Source organism: Xenopus laevis, chromosome 4L (genome assembly GCF_017654675.1).
Source record: "Xenopus laevis strain J_2021 chromosome 4L, Xenopus_laevis_v10.1, whole genome shotgun sequence".
Lineage (NCBI taxonomy): Eukaryota > Metazoa > Chordata > Amphibia > Anura > Pipidae > Xenopus > Xenopus laevis.
The window spans coordinates 76167897-76195330 of record NC_054377.1 but is presented as its reverse complement, the minus strand read 5'-3'; the positions used below and the strand labels follow the sequence as shown (position 1 = coordinate 76195330).

The window sequence follows — 27434 nt, the reverse complement described above, 5'->3', positions numbered from 1 at the left end:
CAGTAATACTTCTGTCATTCTCCAAAATTGCTCATACAGCCCCTTCTAGAAAGATTCTGGGGTGTCAGAATGGAAAGTAAATAGAGATTATGATTATGAATCACAGCTAGTCTTGTACACAACAATTTTTCAAACTAATATTATATAATGTTCAGTAAATTGCGTCTTTATTGGACATAGCTTCCAACAGAAATAAAGAAAAAAAACAGTTTGTTATTTCTGATGATAAAAGCACTACCTATTACACGTGGCATATATCTCAAATAGCCCAAAATGCATTATGACTTTCTATGGCCAAAGAAATCCTCCAACCACTGTGTGAATCAAGTGTCCTTTAAATGTTCCAACATTAAAAATCAGCAGTTTGTTTTGATGAAGTCAACTTCTCAAATCTTTTCAGTTTCCATGACTTCAAAGGCTTTTAATAAAATGAATCATTTTACATATCACAGTGCTGAAAATGTTCTTGCATACACTGATTTGAAAGTAATTTGCATAATCTGATTTCAGATAAGGTGGTTTATGTTCAAACCAAGAGTTTTTGCCATGTAGGAATTCAGATAATACACCCCCCATTATTTAAATAATTTAACCCCTGCAAAGTAATTTTCCCATTGGCAGGATACAATTGCAAATAAGTGTTCCATCTGTTCTGCTATGCATTAGTGTTAGCAGGAAGATATGCAGAAATCTATAGCAATAGCCCTGTGAAATCCAGCTCTTATATTCATATTATTGGCTTCCTCATTTTAATATTGTAGCTTTAAATTAACAAGCATTGTTTAAGATATGTTTAAAATACAAGAGGTCCTCTGCCCTCAACCCATTATCAACCCATTATCCATGTTGTAGCTCCCACACTTCCCAGCTAAAGTCAGATGAGTTTTACTTTGAAAGCAGCTAGTAAGTTGCAGGTAAAACGTATTCGTCCCTTTTATAAAATGTATAATTAAACCATAGAATTCTTAATGAATCAGATGAAAATTGAGCATAGGACTGGCCAGATATGGGATGACTTTGACGTAGTTGGCCAGCTTAAATATATTGCAATATATGGACAAACAATCCCTGTTTTGTTTAAAGGGTAAGGCATTTTTAAGTAGCAGTATGCAAAAATGTCTCTGTCTTTAATATATTGATAATGGGTTCAGTGCCAAGCACTCTTGTATTTGTCTATATGTATTTTGTGGTAACAGCCTCCCCTGCACCCCCGCTTAATGGTTTTAAAAATTAGTGGTGAGCACAACTTTCCCTTATTTTATATATATAAGTAGTGAAAATTAGTTGTCACATCTTTTCCAACTCAAGTGAATACAATACAACAATACAATATAATACATCAGCTCAAAAAAACACAAATTTGTGAGTTTAAAAGTTCATAAAAATTAGAAAATCTTTAATCTTGCATAGGTCAACTCCCATTGACTTCTACGTGAATATGCAAGCTTTTAGATGCCTACGTTTTACATTCTAACTTTTTCTCTTAATACATACCAAACATTTTAGTTTTAGAAAATATTGCTCACATTCACATTAAAAAAATCTAATTGTTTCAAAAATTCAGATTCGAATGTTGATAAATCACCCCATGGTGTACCAAAAGGTTAGCCATATCATACATGCCAATTTGGTCTTGCAGTTTGGCTGGTCTTGATTATACCAATCTATATGGACACATAGTGCAAGCTGGATGAGGGCTTCTGCAGACTACCCTGTAATCTGAGCATGCAACATGCTGGCTAATAAATAATACATCACCAAAAAAGGAAGTGAAGAAGAGGGTCAGCTTCTTCACTTCCTGCAGCTCCAATGATTCAGGTTGTAGCAAAATGCTTAGAGAACAGAAATAAGTTATTTGCAGACATAAGGATGTCCTTGAGCTTTGATATATGATGTTTGTCCTTCTAATTTACATCTTTGTCACATTACGGCTCATGTATAAATAAAATTGCAAAAAGGCACCAGTCCAGCTGCCTTAAGTAACCAATTAAATCTTTGCATTCATTTTTAAGTTGGTAGTTGACTGATCAAAAGTATTTCCTGATTGGTTGCTATGAGCAACTGCACTTTTTAGCAACTAGCTTTGTAAATTAGGCTCACTTTTCCAAATTACAGCTGTTTACATCTAAATTCCAGGATTACAGTATTAAGATATGTGCATATAATAAATTAGAACATTTGGGGATTTTTTATTATTGTTATCTTAATTTAGACATATTACCTTATGCAGCACTGCAAATTAATTATCCAGGCACAGTGAGCCCCTGCCTAAAGTTACATTCTAAAATTGGTACCTTCCATATAAGGTGAATGACTAATTCATGTTCATGCTCATTACTACTCATGCTTGTACTCCGTGCAAAAACTCTTGCCAACTTTAAAAAATTGTGCAGAAATGGAGACATACCCCTGCCCCCCTCCATTAAAATGTATTGATTTGCCAGCCCAAGACCTAATTAAAGCAATTTATACACTAAATGGCAGTGTGTTGGGAGTTTCCTTAAATGAGAAGGATCTAGGGGTTTTTGTCTAAGTTGTGTAATTCTGGGCAGTGTCATTCTGTGGCTACTAAAGCAAATAAAGTTCTGTCTTGCATAAAAAAGGGCATTAACTCAAGGGATAAAAACATAATTATGCCTCTTTATAGGTCCCTGGTGAGGCCTCATCTGGAGTATACAGTGCAGTTTTGGACTCCAGTCCTTAAGAGGGATATAAATGAGCTGGAGAGAGTGCAGAGACGTGCAACTAAATTGGTTAGAGGGATGGAAGAGTTAAATTATGAGGGTAGACTGTCAAGGTTGGGGTTGTTTTCTCTGGAAAAAAGGCGCTTGCGAGGGGACATGATTACACTTTACAAGTACATTAAAGGACATTATAGACAAATAGCAGGGGACCTTATACCCATAAAGAGGATCACCATACCAGAGGCCACCCCTTTAGACTAGAAGAAAAGAACTTTCATTTGAAGCAACGTAGGGGGTTCTTCACAGTCAGGACAGTGAGGTTGTGGAATGCACTGCCGGGTGATGTTGTGATGGCTGATTCAGTTAATGCCTTTAAGAATGGCTTGGATGATTTTTTGGACAGACATAATATCAATTGCTATCGTGATACTAAATTCTATAGTTAGTATAGATATGGGTATATATAATTTATGTGAAAGTAGGGTGGGGTGTGTGTTTGGATCCTGGGTTTTTAATTGGAGGGGTTGAACTTGATGGACTTTGTCTTTTTTCAACCCATTTTAACTATATAACTATGTAACTATTTAACTATTGCATATAAGTAGCCCTAAAACTGTCCTGCAGTCAAAGGTGCATTCAGTACAGTGCCCCTTTTGAAGCATTTTTATTATAGCTGTGATGGGAAATACAACCAACATCATTTACCTAATTAGTCTAATGTAAAAATAATATAGTGCTGAAAAAAGTGGATTTGTCTAAAAACATGTATCTGTGCCTGGAGAAAAATTATGTTACGGCAATAACCCTTTTTATAGAAACTGTCTGAAGTCATGGTACTGTAGCTTCCTGTATTGATATACAAATGCAGCACTCATTGGTCCTATATTTTGAGCATTATTAAAGCTCAGCAGCTTCCATCAAATCTCACATGATCATCTCTATATAAAGGCCAGGTGGAAAACTTTAGAAAACTGTGTAATTTTCTGAATGTCAGTAGAAGAGATGTGAAAGGAAATGCACCTAGCTATTATGACAGGGTAGACTGAATCTGATATCTGTTTGATTCATTGGCCTCATTTCGCTGACATAAACTGACATTTGCTTAACATGACTCTAATGAAAAATTGATAAAATCATCTAAGTAAAAACATCTATACCGACTGTGAGCAGAAAATAGCACAATGCAGCAGAACACATCACCTCTTCCAGTGCAGAGATGTGCTTACAGTATGTACAGTGCAAATGTCTCAGGCAAAAGGGAAGAAAAAAAGCATCACGAAAATCAGCATTATTTCTTTAAATAGTGTATTATTCTTAAAAAGAGATTCCTTGCTCATTTTTAACCAGGAACCACAAATGAATCTCTTACGCAGGGGTCCCCAACCTTTTTAACCTGTGAGCCAAGTTCAAATTTAAAAATAGTTGGAAAGCAACACACGCATGAAAGAAGTCCCTTGAATTTTAATCCCCCTATTCGAATGTAAATTAGAATGTGAGATTTATCAATACCTCGACCAAGGAAATAGTCCTAATTCAAATATCCGCCATCTAAAACCTGCCGAGTTCATGTACAAGTCAATGGCAGAGGTCTGTTGAGCCATTTGGAGATGTTAATAGCCTTCCTGACATTCAAGGTTTTTTTTCGGGAGAAAAATTCAATTAGTATAAATTTAATACAAATTGAATAGAAGAATAGGATTCAAATATTTGGGTCGGAACCATTCAATCGAATATTAGCCATTCAATTTTTTTCTTAAATAACCTCCCAGTTGAATTGTGAGTATATTCGAATTTTAAGAACTCACATGAATTCGAAAATCGACCTTTGATAAATGGGCCTTTAAGTACTTAATCTGTATTGTAAATATAGATTTTATTTATGTGTATTGTATTTTTGTACTTATTTGTAGTTATTATTGCAATGACCCCCTGTTTGTTCTCCTAATTTATTGTTCTGATGTACAGTGCTTTGCCCTCAAGGAGTGCTATACAAATAAAAATATACATACATATATACTGTACATACCTACAGTGATTAAAGTGATTAGTAAGCAATAGAAGTGGGGTAATTTATCAACACTGGGCAAAATTACATTACCCATGGCAACTAATCAAATTGATGCATTGAGCAACTGCAGCAGCCTAAAAAAAAGTCAAGCACAGATTGGTTGCTATGGGTTACTGCCCTGGGCCAAATTTGCCCAGTGTTGATAAATGAGCCCCAAGGTGTTCACTTGAATATAAAAAAAATATAAACAGTCTACTATCATCTCTGCTAAATAGGGGTTTTGGTCGGTAATTCTTTGTACAGTATGCCTGAAAGTCTATGGTCAGTGGGAAGGGGAAATTGATCGAGTAAGTTTTAATAGTGTTGGAGCGGGGCTCTCTTTTAATTGATTCTATAGTGATAATTTTATTTTTGGAATGATATAAAGATCATGATGCCACATGTGAGCACCTGTTTGTGCAATCCCTAGTGTAATTCAAGAGCTAACAAAGGCATGCAACTGGTGGAAGGTGCAGAGCACAGCAGTTTGGTAAACATTTACTTAGAATAAGAAAGAAAGTGGCTGGCTCCAATCTGAAATTATTAAATCTCATCCACTTATCTAAAGCAACAAAACTCGTTGTGCTTAAAAGTAACAGTGACGGAAAAAACAACTACTGGGTAATGGCTCACCGAGTAGAAAAATTGACCCAGGTGTGTAAACCCCAGGTCCGACACTTGAACAAACCGCCAAATGATCTTTATGGAAGTATATTTTATATAAGTCAGCGGAGCTTTCACTCACCGAGTTGTCAAAGTGGCCTGGGTGCCGTGCCCCGAAACCGTAGCTTAGGTAATCAATAATCAAAGAAATAGTTGTGCACGCACTCCTGCAGCATGGTGGTTGAGGTATAACTTCAAGCTTTATTTCTTCATATTAAAAGGTAAAACGTCCTAACGCATTTCGTATCGAATGATACGTAATCATAGGCACTATTTCTTTAAACATTTACTTAGCACCTGTCTTGGGTAGGTGGTAGGTACAGGGTTTATTGCCAAGATTTGATCTTGAGCATGTGAAGTGACTCCCTATTAAAGGGTGTACATGTGGCATCTATGGGCTGCCCGAAGCAGTTGCCACAGTTTTTTCTGCTTGCACAGCATTTCAATCTCAGGTAATAATAAGTAAAAGTGATGTACATTTTGGCAATAAACTGAAGCTGTTTTGCACTCTGTCCCTCTTTAGTAAATAAGAGTATACATATTAGACCCTTGGAATGTATGCAGTAAAGTCCAAAGTATGATTTGTATAATGGTCTACTAAATTTAGTTATTCTAAAAACACCCTCACACCACCTATTCTAGCGTTATAAGTTGTAAGTAACCATTGGGCATAATATACTTTAATTGTTTTCATTTCACCTTTGCCACCAAATATTGGGCAGGTCGGTGCATTACCCCAAATGCACTCCTAAACAGGAGAAGTTTGAGCAATTCTGTTTAGTGTATGGGTAAGTGGTCCACAGGGAAACATAACAATGACCAGGTTGTTGTGTGTGTGATTTATATATTTTACACTCCATCATTAATAGGTCTATACAACAATGCCTGTTTCATTGAGAGCTGTGCAAAAGGAATTTAAAATAAATTATTTATCATGCTGTGTAAAATGGTTGATGCCAAAAAAACAGTGTAAAAAGAGTGGTATAAAATGAATGGCATATTTATAATGGTGTGCATTTGATTTTATGCTGCCCAATTGCTGTATTTGACACCAATTATTGCATAAGCCATTAATGCCAATGGGCCAGGTGGAAAATAAGTTCCATCAGCAGTTAGTGGTGCTTATTTATAAACATGAGGCTTTCTTCAGCCAGCTGTAGGTTGAACATTGCAAGCAAACATTTAATTGGTTACTGCCCTGGTGCAAATTTGTCTAGTGTCTATAAACGAGTCCCGCTGTGTGATACGATGGATGGACACCATTTTCTACATGGCTTTTTCACGTAACTGTCGCTGATACTGGATTTTTACACAGTTTAGTAAAAATCTGCCATCATTTATGCGGCAATGCCTGGCGTTTAGACATCGATGGGTGATGTATTTGGTCTAGGTTTTATTACATAGCATGATGAATAGGTCGCTAAATGTTTTACATGTTTTAACAAGACAATATCTAACGTCATGAAAGTTAGATATTGTGTATTAAAAAAAATCTGTTGTTTGAAAGGGAACTGTTATCCCTAAAGATAAAATAAAAATCAATCCGCTTATGGAAGCTCGCCTAGTGATTAAACTGAGGCTGCCTTATACAGCAGGGAAAGCACTAACAGCTAATCATCGTTCAGAAACTGACCTTCGCAACTGGGATCAAAAATATTCTCTGTGAAGTGATAATGCCACATGAATCCAAGGCTTGGAGCCTCTGGACTCACTGCAAATTCTCTGCTGTATGTATTGTATTATATTATGTTCTTCAGTACAGTGTATCTGCTGCTATTGTACACAATCACAGCGAGCTTGGGTATGTGACTTTAGGACAACAGAGAGTATTCACACTGCTCATGCTAAAAGGAGACAGGCAGGGTCAACCAAAAGGCCAGATGATGCCAGAAAGCACATTGTATTATAAGAGTAAAGAAAATGCTCTTGTTATTTTCCAGGTCCCAAAATGTTTTTTTATCTACAGCTGTTTTTTTTATATTTCATTACTTTCTCACTACTTTTACAAAGACAGTTGTGCCTTTGAAGCTTCTATTGGCTAAACAGCCCTTCTTGCATTATCCAATCCTTGCAAATGCCTGTACTGTGTATACTGTTATATTCTTATGATAAGAACTTACATTAAAATAAAGTATGAAAGGGATTAAAGTATAATAAAAAGTTAAAAAGATATTGTTTTGAAGCCTTTGCAGGGCATTGTCATAACTTGAGACTTGAAAGTTTTACAGTAGGATAAAAACAAACACCATTTTTTTTTCCTTTTAAGCCACAACATATTACTCTATGAAGATGGCCATGCGGTTGTTGCAGATTTTGGAGGTAGGAGATTCTATGATTTATTTACATGAAAATTTACACATGACGTCCCCCCCATAGCTTGCTATTCTATGCTCGCCAAAAATATAGTAAGATGATGTGTTCATAACATCTGTAACTAATAATCTGTGGTATGAAGACCCACACATTGTAAATAAAGGATGACATATGCTTAGAAGCCAAACTATTTAGAATGCAGAAAATGTCCAATGGGGGTTATGTAATAAAAGGCACTATATTTGCCCAGGAACAGTAACCCAAAACAATTAGCAGGTAGCACTTACTGGACTCTTGTTTAAAAGCAAACATCTTATTATTGCTATAGGTTACAGCGCCAGTGCAAACTTAGTTTCAGTGTTTGTATGAGTAACATTTAGGGGGTTATTTATCAAAGGTCAAGTTAAGTTTTTCCTGAAAAATTCGTTTTTTTAAGGTAGTTTCTAATTTATCGGGATAAAAAAACTAGAATTTTTAAAGATTTAATATGCCCCGAAGCTGCAAAAAACTCAAATCCAAGAGTACTCTAGCTAAAACCCATCGAGGTTAAGTAGAAGTCAATGACAGAGGTCCCTTAAACCATTTGAAGATGTTTTTAGCCTTTTTTCCAAATATTTTTTCATAAATAAACAAGCAATCAAGTTGTGAGTTTATTCGAGGTAGAAAAAACCGCACAAACTTGACCTTTGATAAATAATCCCCTTAATAGGGCTTGTTTTTTAGTGGCAATGTAAATAAAGTAATGGAGCACACGGCTGAAATGAAGGAATCTGACTTGGACTTTATTAATACAGTGGTTTCATATGATGTGTTGATGAGAACTATAAATGGTTAGTGGCTTTACAAGAAGTGGCTGGGATCCATAGCAAATTTAGTTAAAGGTTAAAAGGAACTTAATTTAATCTTTTGGGTAGTGATCAGCAACATTTTTGGCAACTTTCGCCACAAAAATAGACTCCAATGGGTGGAAAAATTTGTAGCGAGACAGAAAAAAAAATGGTCACCCATAGACTTCAAAGCATTTTCGATGTTTTGCAAATTTTCAAACCAAAACCGGTCACATTCGCCCATCACTACTTTTGGGAATTCAAAGAAACTGCTAAGTGGTCAAGAACCCACTGTCAATGTTCTCTGTAGTTCCTTCTTTGTTAGTTGAGCAAAATAAATCTTGTGTGCACATTTTAAATTTGTCACACTATGTATCCCAACAGCTGCAGAGTCTGTTTCCCTTATTCCCAGTATATGCGTTTGCTCTCAAGAAAACATACAGACTTATACCATATTAAATGTCAATGTTTAACTGAAACATGATCAAACCCACCACCTTATTAAATAAAAAAATAAAAATCCAGTAATCAGCTCCACAGTCTCCAACAACATGTTAGTTGGCGGCTTTGTGGGTGTAGAGCAAGCCACCTGTGGGTAGGTTTGCTGTATACTCTCAACTAGAGTTCCCTTTAGACTCAAGGTGATTTAGACGATGACAATGCTAATAATTGTCATTTGCACAGTAATTTTGGTTACTTTGCCCCACCATGTTTGGACAAGTAAAACTACTCTAAACCCTAGCGGCATGCAACTTGGTATTTCTTCTGACAACAGTATTTTGTTTTCTGGAAAAACTCAAATACATGCATATTAAAATAAGATGTTATTACCAGCAACCTTCTTTAAAATAAATGACACATTGCAGATGATATTTGGGTCATGTTTTGAAGGAATTAGTAATTTAAAATTCATTTGTAACATTATTTTCATATAGTACTTTAGACATAGTCCTCTAGTTACGGTTTTATTTTCTCTTTTTTTTTTACCAGAATCCAGATTTCTCAAGTCAATGGATGTGGACAACATGACTAAACAACCTGGGGTTTGCAAACTTTATTGTTATACTAGGATAACTTTGTGAAAATATTAAAACTGTGTATTAATAATGATGTACTTTAATTAACATACCTTTAATTAGATCTGTTAAAAGTATTCACTGACCTACTTGCTAGACAGTGGGTCATGTATTACTGCTGATGCTTTTACAGTTCACATTTCTCTCTTAATCAATATAGTTTACCACCTCAATCTGTCTTTACTGTCATAATGCCCTTCATTTTGCTGACTTGGGAGTATCTCTTTATCAAATAATTAGGCACTTTCTTTAGTTTGTATGATCAGCTTGTCTTACCCTGGATATGAGAACTTTTGATATCACACTTTTCCATGAACATTAAAGTTATTCTTAGCATTGTGCCTTGCACTTAAATCTCCCCTTTTTAATCTATCTATTTATTTATCTATGTATATAGATACACACAGTCCCATCTGGTGCACACAATAAACCATTAGGGATAATGCCTGGGTGACGGTTATACTTTTCATCATATTTTACAACAAAAACAAACCGCACTCACAGGTCTTACACAAAGAAAAAAAATTTGATTGATGATTTTATTCAACGTTTCGGCCCCTACATTCGAGCCATTTTTGCGACCCCTACATTTGAGCTGTCTTCCTGAAGACGGATTGAATGTTGGGGCGGAACGTTTAATAAAATCACTTTTTTATTTTGTGTAACACCTGTGAATGCAGTTTGTTTTTGTAGTAAAATATGTATACAGATATATATTATCATTAAAATGATACCTATGAAAATGATACATATTGATTCTTTGTCTAATATCCAGCCAAGATTAAAGTATCCTAGGCATTAGAATTAGTAAAATGTATATGAAGACTGAGTTGCTAGAAATCCTGCATTAAACACTGCAATATTCACAATTCTATTTCCTCAGTATTGTTCACTGATTGGTGTGTTTTAAGTATTTATATGAGATGACGACTTCTGTATGTATCCTTGCGACGGTTCAAGGAGAACCAAAACTCGTTGATGTGTTTCTAACTACATATATATATATATATATATATATATATATATATATATATATATATATATATATATATATATATATATAGTGATAGAATGCTGATGCACACCAGGATTTTCTTTTCAAAGTTACTTTATTTAATCGACGTTTCGGTCCACGTCTGGGACCTTTATCAAGACCTTGATAAAGGTCCCAGACGTGGACCGAAACGTCGATTAAATAAAGTAACTTTGAAAAGAAAATCCTGGTGTGCATCAGCATTCTATCACTATATAAGTCATTCTGTCTTTGCACCCAGGTGAAGTTGTATCTAAGTGTGTGCTCAAGACTTTATATATATATATATATATATATATATATATATATATATATATATATATATATATAGTATTCAAAAAGGTTTTTTTTAACTCAACTGGGTCCCAAGACTGCACTCTGGTCCTTTAAGGCCTCTACTGCCATGTGCCTTATGACATAGTATATGTCATAACCCAAGAGAGTTATGGTCCATTTCATTAGTGCATCTTGGGCTGCAAAAATTCAACCTCATTGACATACTGTATATTCACAAAAATGCTGTATGATTTTCTTTGTGCATACGTTCAATTACTTTACTATACATTTCATGTGGTATACTCTAGTATCGAGGTGTTGTAGACCCAGGCCCAGTATTTTCTTATGCTCTACCTATAACATATGTTTTCTCTTTTTATTTAAAGGGGGCACAGGCTATCCCACCCATTTGTTTTTGATTGATTTCTGGGTTGTCTTTTGCCCTATTCTCATATGTGCCACGAATCTATTTTACATTATAGCCTTAGATGTTATACCTGTAAGATCTTAAATTAAAGTCCATGGCAGCCTTCCTTATATCAAGTAGGGGAGCAATTGGTGGAAAAACATCTTACATGACAATAGTTTCCCCTGAGCAACTGTTTTTTTTCCTAATCCCCTTATTCCCATTATAAATATTTTTTTTTTTTTCTCTAGTAGTGGTGGGGAGGAGAGTAGAGTCAGGCCTAAGCAGATTGTGGTTGTAGGGGACTCAATTATTAGGAAAGTAATTTGTCGTCCGGATCGCTACAACCGAACAGTTTGCTGTCTACCTGGTGCCAGGGTTCAGCATGTGGTTGATCGGATAGACAAATTATTGGGTGGGGCTGGGCATGACCCAGCTGTGCATATCGGTACTAATGACAAAATAAATGGTAGATGGAAGACCTTAAAGAGTGATTTCAGGGATCTAGGCTCTGAGATCAAGGAAAGGTCTTCCAATGTCATCTTTTCTGAAATTTTGCCCGTGCCACGTGCAAGTTTAGGAAAACAGTGGGAGTTTAGGGAGTTAAATGCGTGGCTCAAGTCTTGGTGTAGGAAGGAAGGGTTTGTGTTCCTAGAGCACTGGGCTGATTTTTCCTTGGGGTACAACCCATACAGTCGTGTCGGTTTGCACCTCAATGGAAGGGGGTCCACAGTGCTATGGGAAAGAATGGCTAAGAGGTTGGAGGAGTGTTTAAACTAGGCAAGGGGGGGTGGGTGAGATAAATAATTATGGGGAAGCTAGGGTAGACAGGGCAGTGAGGTTAGTAAGGGGTCATGGGGGAGGAGTGAGGGGGGCATACAGTTTACCAGTTAAGGAGGTCCCTCTGTTACAAGGAAAACAGAATAATACTAACTTAACATATAATTCTCCACTAAGTAATGCAAATTTCAAAAGTAAAAGTAGTAACCTCCTCTGTATGCTGGCAAATGCACGAAGTTTGTCAGGTAAAATGGGAGACCTAGAATTAATTGCATGCTCTAAAAATTATGATATAATTGGTATCACTGAGACTTGGTGGGATGAAACATGTGACTGGATTGTGAATTTAAATGGTTACACCCTTTTTAGGAGGGACAGAGGGATTAAAAAGGGTGTTTGTATGTAAAGCCTGAATTAAAGCCATGCGCTAAAGAAATAACAATAGCTGGCACTGGTGAGGGTGTAGAATCACTCTGGGTAGAGATTCTGACTGGGCAAAAGGTAACAAAAAGAATTATCATTGGTGTATGCTATAAACCACCTCGTATAAGTGTCGAGTATGAAGCCCAGCTACTCTTGCAGATACAAGCGGCTTCACAGCTGGGTCAAGTTGTTGCTATGGGTGACTTCAAATATCCAGACATTGACTGGGGTAATGGGGTTGCTAAAACAGAAAAAGCTAGTAGGTTTGTAAATATGCTGAATGACAACTTTTTATTCCAGCTCGTTCAAGAACCTACTAGGAATAACTCTCTTTTGGACCTTGTAATAACTAACAATACTGAACTCATCTCTAACATTTGTGTGGGTGAGCATTTAGGGAATAGTGATCATAACATGGTCTCCTTTGAGATTCTGTTGCAGAAGCAATTCTATAAGGGAGTAACTAAAACACTAAATTTCCGACGTGCAAACTTTGACAGTATAAGGGCATCTCTGCAGCATATTAAGTGGGAAATTCTTTTCACAGGGTTAAACACAGAACAAAAATGTGAAGTCTTTAAAATGCTGCTTAATAAATATACTTGTCAGTATATTCCACTTGTTAGCAAGGAGTCGTTGCAAAGCAAAACCTTTTTGGTTCAATAGAAGCATTGGTGTTGAGGTGCATAAGAAAAGACATGCTTTTAAGGCTTTCAAGTTAGCTGGTACAGCCGAAACATTTATAAGGTACAAGGAGGCCAATAAATCATGCAAAGAAGCTATAAGGCAAGCTAAAATTGATATAGAAAAGGATATTGCAGCAAGCAGTGAAAAAAATCCCAAATTATTTTTTAAATATGTTAATAGTAAAAAAATGAAGAAGGAAGGGGTGGGACCCTTACTTTCAGAGGGGGGTCAGCTGGTTGATGAAAACAAAATAAAAGCGCAGATTCTGAACTCATATTTTTCATCTGTCTACACAAATGAGGAACCAGTAAGTGAAGGTTTCCTTCTTAATAGTACCAATTCTAGTAATACAACTAATGATGCATGGTTCACACATGAAGAAATTCAAAAGAGACTAGAACATGTTAAAATTAACAAAGGTATTCATCCCAGGGTAATTAGCGAGCTTAGCTCTGTGATTGCCAAGCCTCTTTACTTAATTTTTCAAGATTCATAGAGATTTGGCATAGTGCCGAGAGACAGGCTAATTGCTAATGTGGCGCCTCTATTCAAAAAAGGATCCCGTTCTCAGCCTCAAAACTATAGGCCAGTTAGTCTGACGTCAGTGGTAGGAAAGCTTTTTGAAGGTTTAATAAAGGATAAGATACTGGACTTCATAGCAAATCATAATACTATGAGTTTGTGCCAGCATGGTTTTATGCGTAATAGATCTTGCCAGACTAACTTAATTTCTTTTTATGAGAAGGTAAGTAGAGACCTCGATTCTGGGATGGCAGTGGATGTGATTTACTTAGACTTTGCTAAAGCATTTGATACAGTGTCACACAAAAGGTTACTGGTTAAATTAAGGAATGTTGGCCTGGAACATAGTATTTGTACCTGGATAGAGAACTGGCTAAAAGATAGACTACAAAGAGTGGTGGTAAATGGAACATTTTCTAATTGGACCAGTGTTGTTAGTGGAGTACCGCAGGGCTCTGTACTAGGTCCTTTGCTTTTCAACTTGTTTATTAATGACCTGGAGGTGGGCATTGAAAGTACTGTTTCTATTTTTGCAGATGATACTAAATTGTGCAGAACTATAGGTTCCATGCAGGATGCTGCCACTTTGCAGAGTGATTTGTCTAAATTGGAAAACTGGGCAGCAAACTGGAAAATGACGTTCAATGTTGATAAATGCAAGGTTATGCACTTTGGCAAAAATAATATTAATGCAAGTTATACACTAAATGGCAGTATGTTGGGAGTTTCCTTAAATGAGAAGGATCTAGGGGTCTTTGTAGATAACACGTTGTCTAATTCTGTGCAGTGTCATTCTGTGGCTAATAAAGCAAATGAAGTTCTGTCTTGCATAAAAAAGAGCATTAACTCAAGGGATGAAAACATAATTATGCCTCTTTATAGGTCCCTGGTAAGGCCTCATCTGGAGTATGCAGTGCAGTTTTGGACTCCAGTCCTTAAGAGGGATATAAATGAGCTGGAGAGAGTGCAGAGACGTGCAACTAAATTGGTTAGGGGGATGGAAGACTTAAATTATGAGGGTAGACTGTCAAGGTTAGGGTTATTTTCTCTGGAAAAAAGGCGCTTGCAAGGGGACATGATTACACTTTACAAGTACATTAGAGGACATTATAGACAAATGGCAGGGGACCTGTTTACCCATAAAGTGGATCACCGTACCAGAGGCCACCCCTTTAGACTAGAAGAAAAGAACTTTAATTTGAAGCAACGTAGGGGGTTCTTCACAGTCAGGACAGTGAGGTTGTGGAATGCACTGCCGGGTGATGTTGTGATGGCTGATACAGTTAATGCCTTTTTAGAATGGCTTGGATGATTTTTTGGACAGACAAAGGCTATTGTGATACTAACCTCTATAGTAAGTATAGGTATGGGTATATAGAATTAAATTAAAAGTAGGGAGGGGTGTGTGTATGGATGCTGGGTTTTCATTTGGAGGGGTTGAACTTGATGGACTTTGTCTTTTTTCAACCCAATTTAACTATGTAACTATATGTAACTATGTAACATATGGCTAATATGCTAAATTTGGGCTAACGCGCAATGTCATAATTTGTATTTTACTTATGAAACCAATACAGATGCTGAAATGAACAGAGTGTTTATATTTTACAACAGAGGCAAATTATAAAGTAGGAAGTACTGTGCAACTGCTGATTTATCAAAATCATGGCAGGCAGCTGAGAATAAACATGAAAATATTTCATCTGCTTGTGCTTTGCAGTATTCTGTTGGCAAATGCCATTAAATGCACAAATTGACCAAACATCTCACTGTCTCAGAACAAGTAGTCTGAAATACTGTTATATGAAATACTTATTCCTTGAAAATATAAATGCAACACAAGTTCATATTCCTGTTCATAGAATACTTTCGGACTGTACATTTTCCTGCAAGTACAGTGCTCCCTGCTTTATATTGCTACAACAAAAGTTTACACATATATATTTATCTGTCAAGGCAAATTAAATGGATGGGACCTTTGAAGAAAATGTTTTTGTTTTCTAATTATTTAACAAAAAAAATCCACATTTTTATATTTATTTATATACTGCCGGCAAGTTACGCTGTGCTTTACCTTAGTTCATAACAAGTGTGGAACAAATGGTGAATAACAAACAAGGGTTAACAGAGTATTATAGTTTTAGAGGGCCCTGCTCGCAAGAGTTTACAAACTAAAGGTTAGGGTACAATTGAGACATTATGATCTTAGAAACATTTTTGTGATTTATGATACAGCAATGACTGATTAATTAAGGTACATTGAATAAGCTTCCCTAAACAGGTGGGTCTTTAAGGAGCGTTTGAAAGTTTGGAAAGAAGAAGAAAGTCTGACAGTTCGACGATCTGTTCCAGAGAAAAGTAGAATCCCGAGAAAAGTCTTGTAGACGAGAATGAGCTGAAGTGATGAGAGGAGAAGCCAAGTGAAGGTCAGAAGCAGAGCGAAAGTTGCACACAGTGTATTTTGAGACCAGATATGAAATAGAGGGAGGGGCTTCATTGTTCAGGGCCTTGAAAGAGAGTGTTGGTAATTTAAATTTGATTCTAGAGGAGATTGGGAGACAGTGAAGGGATATGCATAGGGGAACAGCTGATAGATAAATGAGTCTAGAAGCAGCATTTAGAACAGATTGGAGTTGTGAAAGGTGGCTTGTTGGAATACCTGCAGTTGCAGTAATCAAGGCGGGAGATGATAAGAGACTGGATAAGTGTTTTGGTTGATTCTGAACTGAGAAATGGTCATATTCGGGCAATGTTGCACAGCTGAATACAACAAGATTTTGCAAGTGTTTTGATGTGTGGTGAAAAATGTGAGTCTAAGATAATTTCTAGGTAGTGTGCCTGTGTGGTCAAATGAAAGGTGATTTTGTTAACTGTGAGTGATATCTGAGGGACATGGGAAGATCTTGGAGGATATATAATGAGTTCTGTTTTAGAAAGATTCAGTTTCAGGTTGTCAAGGATTAGGTATACAGCTTGAGGCAGGAGCTGTATGTGCCTAGGGAACACGTAAACATCTAGCGAAGTACAGATTCAGTAGACAGTATTTACCCGCTAGCAAATCTCCATGTTTTCTCTTGAACAATATAACAACCAGCAAACTCTGACCCATGTGCTCTCCTCCAACTTTTATCTGCACCTTCAATACAGTCATTGACTGCAAAGTGGTTACTCCACCTTATTTGGCCTCTGTTACAGGAAATCATTTCCATATCTTATAGTTAAATATAGTGTCGGACTGGCCCGGCAGAAAACCCGGTGGGCCCAGACCCTCATGGGCCCCCGCTGGGCCAGACCCCCTCACCCGATACTCGGGGTTTTTTTAAAAAAAAAGTATATTTGCACGCGTGCGCCATGTGAGCATGCGCGCCTTCATGCACGGTGCGTCACAGGAGGGGGACGGGGGGTGGAGGGGGCCCTGTCAGCAGTCCCGGTGGGCCCCGGGCCCCCCAGTCTGACCCTGGTTAAATATCTCCAGTTTACAGGTTTCTTAACATTAGTGATTTTTTTTCTGCAATTAGTGTAATCTCATTGGAAAAACTCAGTCTTGACTTTTTTTAGCTGCAATTTGTTGAGATCACACACCTTTTGCTTAATATGACCATGGATACATTCTGCTCCCAGAATCAGTTTTAATATTATATATAAAGTATGTATATTGGAAATAGTGTAACCAAAATGAAGACTAACCCAGGTCAAAAGTTTTCAAAGTAGATTGAAATGGTGATATTTAAAGAGGTTTCATATACCTATAAAAACCTCTATTGGGGCAGGGGCCTCCACCTCTCTCACACTGGAGGAGGCACATTTATTAAAGGTTGAATTTCGAATGCATGTGAGTTTTTTTAAAACTCCCATATACTCCCATGAAATTGAAATTCGACCAATCGAAATGTATTAATAAAATCGAATTTTTAAAACTCAGATGAATCTAATTGACCTGAAAACTCGAATTGAATTTAAATCGAATATGATTCCAATTTTAAAACCTGAACATCAGGAAGGCTCCCATTGACTTAAACGGCAATTTGGCAGGATTTAGGTGGCGAATAGTCGAATTTCAGTTCTTAAAGGGCCAGAGTATGATAAATGAAGAAAATCTAATTTTAGTTTTTTTTAAAAAAAAACTCGAATCAGATTTGAATAATTCCCTAGTCAATTTTGACAGTTTTGACCAAAATTTTTTTCAAATTTTCAATTAGACCCTTGCTAAATCTGCCCCTTAATCTTTATTGTAACTGTACCTTGTATTCATTTGTATTTATTATTGTTCTTTGTATTTATTTGTATTTATTATTGTAATGACCCCCTGTTTGTTCTATTAATTTATTATTCTTCTGTACAGTGTTGCGTACATGAGCAGCGGTATATAAATAAAAATATAAATAAAAAATTACTTAAAAGGAAAGCAAGCAATAACCAGGCTACAAAGTGGGTGAAAATATACAGTACATATGTTATATTGCAGGACAATAATATTAATGCGTTCTGGAGAGAGCTTTGAGGAACTCCTATAGAGAGAATGATGAGCTGATGATATACCGTATATACTCGAGTATAAGCCGACCCGAGTATAAGCCGAGGTACCTAATTTTACCTACGAAAACTGGGAAAACTTATTGACTCTAGTCTACAACTACAGCCCTGTCTCCCAGCAGCGCACATTCTGCCAAATCGACCCCCACAGCGATCAACCGGACTTCTTTGCAAAGTTGATGGTGACAGAGAATTGCCACTGTCCCACTACCATGTGCAGAGGGTGCTGTGTGATATTGCCATCACTGTTAATCTTTCGTATAACCAACAGAGGGCGCTGTGTGATATTGCAGTCACTGTTATTCTTTAATATAACCAACAGAGGGCGCTATGTGATATTGCAGTCACTGTTATTCTTTCATATAACCAACAGAGGGCGCACTGTTATTCTTTCATATAACCAACAGAGGGTGCTGTGTGATATTGCAGTCACTGTTATTCTTTCATATAACCAACAGATGGCGCTGTGTGATATTGCAGTCACTGTTATTCTTTCATATAACCAACAGAGGGCATTGTGGGATATTGCAGTCTCTTCCCAAGTGAACTGTTGGTATAGGAATGATTAAAAGTGACTGCAATCTCAGCTACTGCCGCTGACCCGAGTATAAGCCGAGGTAGACTTTTTCAGCACATTTTGGATGCTGAAAAACTCGGCTTATACTCGAGTATATACCGAATATACCGTATATACTCGCGTATAAGCCGAGTTTTTCAGCACCCAAAAAGTGCTGAAAAAATTGACCTCGGCTTATACGCGGGTACCTCTTCTAGATGAAATACGGTAGGAAGGCTGCCTCACCGGTAAATTTCAGGAGGCGCCACCCCCGAGTCCTCAGCCCGAGTCCCTGGAAGCCCCACAGCTCGAGCAGCAGCCGGACGCCCCCCTCGCGTTTCCCCGCAATTTATACCCGATCCCCGGCCGCCTCTGCCTTGTGCTCCCGGCCGCCTCACCTCTCTCTGCTCCGAGCCATATCTACGCAGCTCTCTCCACTTCCGCCGGGAGCGTCTGTGTCTCTCCGCGGCTCTTCCCTCGTCTCCAGCTGCTGCCGCCGGGTCTCACCTTCCGGCCAATGGGGGAGGAGGAGCCGGAGAGTCGGGTAGAGCGACCTCAGCAGCCCCTGGCAGTCTGTGTCCGACACAAACAACTACCGGTATTAGAAACTTTCTCAGCTCTGCATTAACATAACGGTATGTTATCAGCCTTGTCATTATTGTGTGGGGAGTGTGTGTACGGTATATAGTGTATGATGGTGTGGGTAGAGAGTTTGTGTGTGTATATAGTATATGTGTGGGGAGTTTGTGTGCATAGTATGTGTGTGTGATTATTTTGTGGGAAGAGTGTGTGTGTAAAGTATATGTGTGTCTATGTGTGTATAATTGCTAGTGGAAAGTATATTTTGTCTCAGCTGAAAAATATCTGTAATATAAATCCACTGGGGGGGGGACAAATTTTCAGTGATTTCGTTTGCGCTGTAGTGATTGTAGCATAAAGGGTCTTAGTTGTGTCTAGGCTTATACGCGAGTCAATACGTTTTCCCAGTTTTTGTTGGTAAAATGAGGTACCTCGGCTTATACACGGGTCGGCTTATACACGAGTATATACGGTACACTGAATGAGTGATCAAAAAGCCTTGAGAGTCTTTCCAATAACCATGCAAGATTGAGAGAAATTAGTGCACCAGTAAAAAATAAAAGATATAGGATGAATTTGCCCCAGGATTAAGCAAAAAGACAATAACTGGTTACTTAATAGTACTCCAGTTATCTAGAATTTGTTGTCTTTCAGAAAACTAGATGTGGCTGTTGGATTCCTAATTTTAAATTAAACAACTTCTGAAAAACTCCAAATAATACTAAAAGGATCTTGAAAAATCCATACTGTGGTTTGAATTATGCTTTCCAAATGCCACAAAAAACAATAAACTCTGTCTCTTCAAGTTACAATTTCTCTTTATAGAAATCCAATATCTCTCCTCAAGTTAATAGTTCACTGATGCAGAGCGGCTTATATAAAGATTACATGATAAACATTTACAATACAACCAATTTCCTAACATTGTTACTACACAAAAATGGATCAGTCTCGTTTGAAAAAAAAAAAAGAAAAAAAGAATGTCTGTCTGTAGTTTTGTTTTTTGCTCACGCCAACCACAGAATGCAACATTATAGTAGTCTGTTGCCACAGCAACAACTAGCATACAAAGTTATAATTACAAGTTGAACTTAATGATGTACACATGAATAATGATAAGGAAAGGATTTGTTAATAATGGAGTATTTCTTAGGGATGCTAATCCATTCAGTGCCACAGTTGGCCTAATAAGCTGTGCATTTCAGATACCGTTGCTTGCAAACTAAGAACATATTTTGAAAAGCAGCTTATTCCAGTGTAGACTGTGCATAAAATGTTTAGCTGGCATTTGCCAAGTATGAAAATTCTCGTTATATTTAAATGTATGGGTCAGTAGCAGAGTCTTGTGTGAATGCAGATTTTTTTTTTAATTCCCAGAAGCACTTTCATTTGATAACCAAAATACAGGATTTTTTAAAATATATTTATTCCATAATTGTTTGGGATTTGTTGTTATTATAATGCTGGCTGTTTCTAATGGCTTACAGATTATGGCTGTATTGTTTGGGATTTTACAGTACAGTTAGCAATTCTTTATTCATGTGCAGTCTGTCGCTCCATATATAATGTGTAATTACAAGGTTACATTATAGCACAGGACAAATACTCTTTATATGAGACACATCAGATACTGCAGTAGACCCGATCCAGATATACAAGCAATTTATTTTTCAGATGACTGCCATTATATTATATATGAGTTTGCAAGCTCTTTATTAGTTGTGGTTGTGGAGAGAGTATAGATTATTCGCACATATGGTACCTGTGGTACTCACAACAAATTATTTATGTCAAAAGAAAAAGAGTGGCAGATTTATTAAAATATAGATTTTCTTTTCGTTAACAATTTGTATTATTCTCTACAAATTTGTGTTCTTTTTAATTTCTCTAAAACGCTAAAAATTCTAAATTTATCAAGTGTAAAAACCAAGAAAAAATTCTAATACAAATAAAAGAAGTCGAGGTCCCTAGAAGTCAATGTAAGCATTACTAATCCTATTGTACCTTTCTTTTCAGACTTTTAGAGGTGTTTATTTATTTTTTTTGCTAGTGATTGTCTGAAAATGTTATTTTCAGAGGTATGAGACATTAATATTTTTTTTTCATATCGCAAAAAAAATCTTTTAATCTGAACTTTTAATAACTTTCATGGCATTCTTGATTTTAGAGAAATGTGAGGATAGTAATAAAAGTCACAAAGGGAATAACAATTGACACAAATAAGAATAAAAATGTGCATTTTCCAATGTAATATTCTTCTTTACATTGTTATTGCATTGCAAATTGTAATTGCGCAGTTTTAAGAAGTGTTTAAAGGTGTCAAAACTTTTTCAGTAAGAAATTTTATCATATACACCACGCACTGATGCAAACTATAAAATTTGCAAACTTTTCTCCACTGTCAGAAGTGGTTGCTAAACAGTTTCCGGGTTCGCAAAAGATATAAATTTGTGCAAACGAAAATTTGTTTGCACAAAGGCATGAATTTTTCACATTGAGAATAGTTATTCTGTTACTGACTTTTATTACATTCCCCAATAAGTTTAAAAAAGCTCTAATACCACTTAAATTCAACTTTTAGTAAATGGGCCTCCCCATAAAGTGTGGTCTGTTGTTAGCCTGTACATAGGAATATATTACACAGCTTATGGTTTGTGCTAGTGTCATCACCTGGGGTGAAACAATATGTTGCCTTTTTTACAGTGAGTTGTAGCAATAGCTTAAAATGCAGCCTCTTGTTGGGGCACATTTACTAAAGAGAGAATTGTGGCCACTTTTAAATCGCTATCAACATTGCCCTTTTCATGCTACTTTTTTCCATGGGGCAAATTCTCTAGCCAAAATTCATCAGAGAAAATTCTCTAAAGAATTTCCCCTACTGGTTAATTTTTGCAGAGCATTTTCTGAAGAAAATTCACCACAATTTGTTTAAAAAAAAGTTAACTTTTTAGTAAATATGGAGATGTGTTGTGAAAATATACCTGGCAAAGTGAAGCAAATATGGTGAAGTTAGGCGAAGAGAAAATTCACACTTTAATAAATGTGCCCCATGCAGTTGGTGAGACCATCCAGGAATTATCTGCAGAGGTGAAAAGCAGGATTATAGGGCTTCTAAGAGGGAAGAACTACTTTGGATTCATATCCCACTAGGTAGTTTTAATCCTATTCTTCTATTTCCTTACGTCTTATTATTATTACTTGAAAACATATAATTGTGACTCTGATAAGGTTCATAAACATGTCTTCCTTTATTGACATACATGGTTAAATCTGTTTATTTTGCTTTCCACTGATTTCTATAAAGCTTTTTCCAAGCTTTTCTTGCTATTAAGTCTGTCCCAGATCTGTAATTCTTTATATCAGGGTTAATCTACAATATGTGCCCATGGATTTTGCTATGTTGACCAGTTTTTTATATCAAACCTCAAGGTCTGTAGCCAGTGCTGAGCAAGCGATCTACTACTTTCCATTGGCAACAGCCGTATGTTTAATATTGTAAAGCCTCTCAGTAGAGCACAAAATAATACATTGTAAAAAGAAACTGTACAAGGTTCTATATTTCTACTAAAAACTATTTTTTTTAATGCAAGTTGTGATAAAACACATTTTAATATTCATTTCATTACTGATCTATGCTCACCTGCATTTATGCCACTATCCTTTACCATCACATATTATACAACTTAAGTGTTGTTCTTTTTGAACTAGGATGTAAAAGTAAAAAACAAAATCACATGTTGTCATTGTTTGAATGTATAGTGGGCTACTGTATGTGCTGTATCTGATGTATCTGTAGCATGGATTCAGTTTTACTTTCCCTATGCATTATGTAACACCAAAACATTAGAAATAGATTTCAGTGTTTCCATATCAGACTACTTCTCCAAGCAGATTCTGTGCAGCTACTATGTGTTGTAAACAGACTAAAGCAGACATTTTTAAATGAACACAACAGTAGCACTCCATTACAGTGACAACCAAATAATGGCTTGTAAGCAACATGTTGTTTGCAACCACATCTGATGCTGCTCCCAAATGCCTCACAATACTGTATGTGAAACATCTGAAAGGCTAGAATGGTTAGAAAATATATATGCATGCCATATTTTCCAGAGGCACGCATGTCACATTCCATAAATGCATAGGCTAGCACTACTATAATTATAGCACTTGTTGAGAACATAATGACAGTAAGTTGAGTTTGCCTTTACCCTCTGCCTGCCTTTTCAGTCTGCTGTTACTGTTATTTTTGGTTGTCTTTTGCAGCATCTCTTCAGTGCCTTTGCCATTTTTAAAGTTTAATTTGACTTGTGCAATGATGCCTGTTTGTTTATTTATAGAATCTACGCTGGATGGCTCCAGAAGTGTTCAGTCAGTGCACTCGATATACCATTAAAGCGGATGTCTTCAGTTATGCTTTGTGTCTCTGGGAACTGCTAACAGGAGAAATCCCATTTGCTCATCTCAAACCAGGTATAAAGAGAGAGACAAATAACATGTTTCTTGAACTTGTTTTTAAAAATGTAATCAATTCTATATGTAAAACTAGATTACACCTTTAGCTGCCCCATTTACCAATACATTGTTAATCAATAATTCTAAGATAATAGTTAATAATATTAGAAACAGCAGAGTTGCACTGACCTAGACTTTAACTCTACAAGACTGAAAGGCTCATTTACCATTTCTCCAGGTGCAAATGTAAAAGCACTAAGGGTAGCAAACTTGGTGGTTTACAACAATATCAAACCATATATAATCACAGATTCTTCCATTCATTCATTGTTATTTTCAACACAAGTTTTAAAGGGGACATAGGGGCAGCTTTTTTTATAGACCCAACTGGGAAACCCAGAAGTGTTTCCAGAAGTTTAATTTAGTTGTCATTTATGAATGATTTCCTGTCTAGCTATTGGGTCAGATATGTTGGGATTTGAAAGAGAAATAAGACCCTAAACAGAAAGATAGCTAATTTTTTCAGAACTGGAATGAAAAGAGTGTTTTAATATAGTACTTAAAATCCCTTTGAAAGGGTAGGACATCTAAAAATGGAAACGAATACCGTAATGTGTGAGAAGGTTGCCTATTGTAGTTGAAACTAGAGGTAAAGTTCTGTTTTGCGTAGATTAAAGTTTAGATTAAATGTTGTTGTTTAGAGTTGATCTGGCTCCAGTATCTAAAGCCTTGTAAAGTAAAAGAAGGACCCTGTATTTAATAGGCAGAGCTTAGTTGAGCAGGTGGTTATTTTTGTATTCAACAATGCCACATCCATTTGTTCCTGGATGGAAGTACCTTGTATTATAATGTATAATAAAATAAAGGTGCACACCTGATGTATGAAGTAAATAGGTTTTCCCTGTCACTAAGACCAAGTGCTAACTGCTGTATATCATGCTCAACATGCTTCCCATATAGGGTGGTTCACTTTTCACGTGTTATAGATAATTTATCTGTTCATTCTATAGCCCCCTCCAACATTTCCAGGTCTTTTCTGGATTGTTTCTCCCCTATAATTGCACCCAATGGCTTTGTGACATTTGTCTTCAATATCTAAAGTGGTAAACCTGCCTACTTGATTTCACAGGGATGAGTGGAAATATTTCAAATTTTTAATTCATTTTATAACTTTGATATATTAGACCATATTCCAAACACATCCACGGCAAAGGTGCTAAATAAATAGATTCCTTACATACAGTGCTTCATTTCGAAATGAAGGTTTATGCATGAGAAGAACAGTTTTCTTTCTTTAAAATTACTTTACAATATATTTGTTGTATATATAAATACCACATCCCAAATAATAGTATCCAGTCAGGCATTTAATTGCTAAGGCAAAGTTAAAAACATAGATGAAATATTTTATCAAATATTGCAATACATTAAAAAAAAACTCTATTTGTTTTTTTATAGTCCTCTACAAATGCAGTTTAAATCAATTCAGCAAAAGCAGAAAAGACAGAGTTTAAGAAATAAGGCATGTTTTGAGCTTCTAAAACAGGTCCGGGTTAGGAGAATGGAGAAGAGCATTGGAAAGGAGCATTTTAATGATCAAAGACTAGGCTAGCATGCTGAGTTCTCTCTTTAGGATAAAAGGATAAGCCCAATTAGTAAATGAAGTTATATGAAACAAAGTTCCAGAGCAATATTATGTGATCATAGGATGTAACTCACTTTCCTTGGTTTACAAATCTATATCGATCTGAGTGGAAAAAAGAGAATAAATAACTAAAGCAACTACAAAATGATTAAATGATTAAAGAAGTTTTATACATATTTCAGTTTAATTTGGTCCATCAGGAAACACGAGAGATTGTTTTGTCCTTAATTACAATAAGTTATCCCATTAAGGAAATATATAATATTAATTTTACATATGTTAAATGTAAATGTTCTTCCAAACTATAAAGTGACCTTTCAAGTAAAGACAAGAGTGAACAATATATTTCATATGACATCAATGTCTGCTCTTACCTTAACAGAACTCTGTTTAGACATGTGCTAGAATATTTAGACTAACTGAACACAAGCACTAAACTGATGGCAGTTATATATGGCAGCTTTATCTATGTTCTATAAGTTTGTTTTTATAATATAAAAGGGAGAGAGTTAAAAAAAACTCCCCTTCCCCAAAACAAAAACTTTCACCTGTTTCATGAAGTGGGTGCACATCGTATGCCTGTTTTGGTGAATCAGATACAGGTACATATAATGGGCAAAATTGCAGCAAGCACAAATACACCTGAATGTTTTATTAAGGGTTTCTGCTGGAAAAATCTGATTTTCGAGCTAAACCCACCAAAGACCACGATAACTTCAATTTTGGATAAGTTTCTCTCCCATTGACATATGCAGGACCTCGACAGGTCTGAGATTACAGATTTTTGGATTCTGGCTTTTTGCAGCATCAGGGTATAATAAATAAAAAAAAATTAGAAACTCTTTTTTCCTCAAAAAATTTGAGTTTTGCCGCAAAAAGCCCGACCAGAAAAATTTGAGGTTTAATAAAGTCTTAAAAAGGATCTATATTCCAAAATATGAAATGGTGTTTTTCAACTTTTAGTGGTTTCTGAGATATTAGCCATTTTATACATTGTTATATTGCTGGACAAGCTTTAGCTCTGTCTGATGTCAATGATTGTCAGCTACACTAACAGCTCTTCAAGGCAGGATGAACAATGAATAAAATAGGCAAAATCTGCTATTGTTTTTGCACAGTGATTCCACACTTTGGCAAAACCCAAGTACCGTATATACTCGAGTATAAGCCGACCGAGTATAAGCCGAGGTACCTAATTTTACCTACAAAAACTGGGAAACCTTATTGACTCGAGTATAAGCCTAGGGTGCTGGTAAGTTTTCCTAAATTTGGCCACCAAAAAAATCTAATCAAGCAGCAAAGCTAATATGATTATCATATATTTTGAGTGTGTACACCACTACATATTAAACATTCAGGACATCTTGTATTTATACTTTACAGCATTAAAGGAGAGAGAGCTCAGTAAAATCGTTACAGCTCAGTAAATAATAATAAGTATCAACCCCCAAGTGTTAATGCCCATTCTCTGAACCAGTAGTAGTAGACAAGTGATGTAAAATTAGATTTGGAGCAGTAAAACTTCAGCCATCTACAGAACTTGTTTTAATATTTTTAATATGCCCAAAGATTATGTTATTAAAAACTTGTTTTTTTTAGCTTGGAAATGATAAAGGCTATAAACAGTAGATGAAATGGCTTGCATATACCGTAATAAAAGGAGAGAGAGAGACAGAGACAGAGCTACAGCGAGAGAGAGCTATAGAGAGAGATCTATAGAGAGAGAGACAGAGCTATAGCTATAGAGAGAGAGCTATAGCGAGAGAGAGAGCTATAGAGAGAGAGAGAGATCGCTATAGAGAGGAGAGAGCGCTAAAGAGAGCTAAAGAGAGAGAGGAAGACACCCCTCCGGCACTAGAGTCCCGTAGTATCGGCACAGTATATTAACTGCCGAAACTACTGCGCAACTATCCTCAAAAGTGCGTCGGC

The 27434-nt window shown here is 36.4% G+C and overlaps 1 protein-coding gene across 1 annotated transcript in view; it reads left to right on the top strand.

Annotated features, from left to right (window-relative positions):
• Positions 1–27434, top strand: part of tnni3k.L (TNNI3 interacting kinase L homeolog) — a 134634-nt gene that overhangs the window by 54728 nt on the left and 52472 nt on the right. The window contains exons 18-20 of the mRNA XM_041590350.1: positions 7661–7713; positions 9525–9577; positions 23746–23878. Of these exons, the coding sequence (XP_041446284.1) occupies positions 7661–7713; positions 9525–9577; positions 23746–23878 (239 nt within the window). The remainder of the gene's footprint in view (positions 1–7660; positions 7714–9524; positions 9578–23745; positions 23879–27434) is intronic.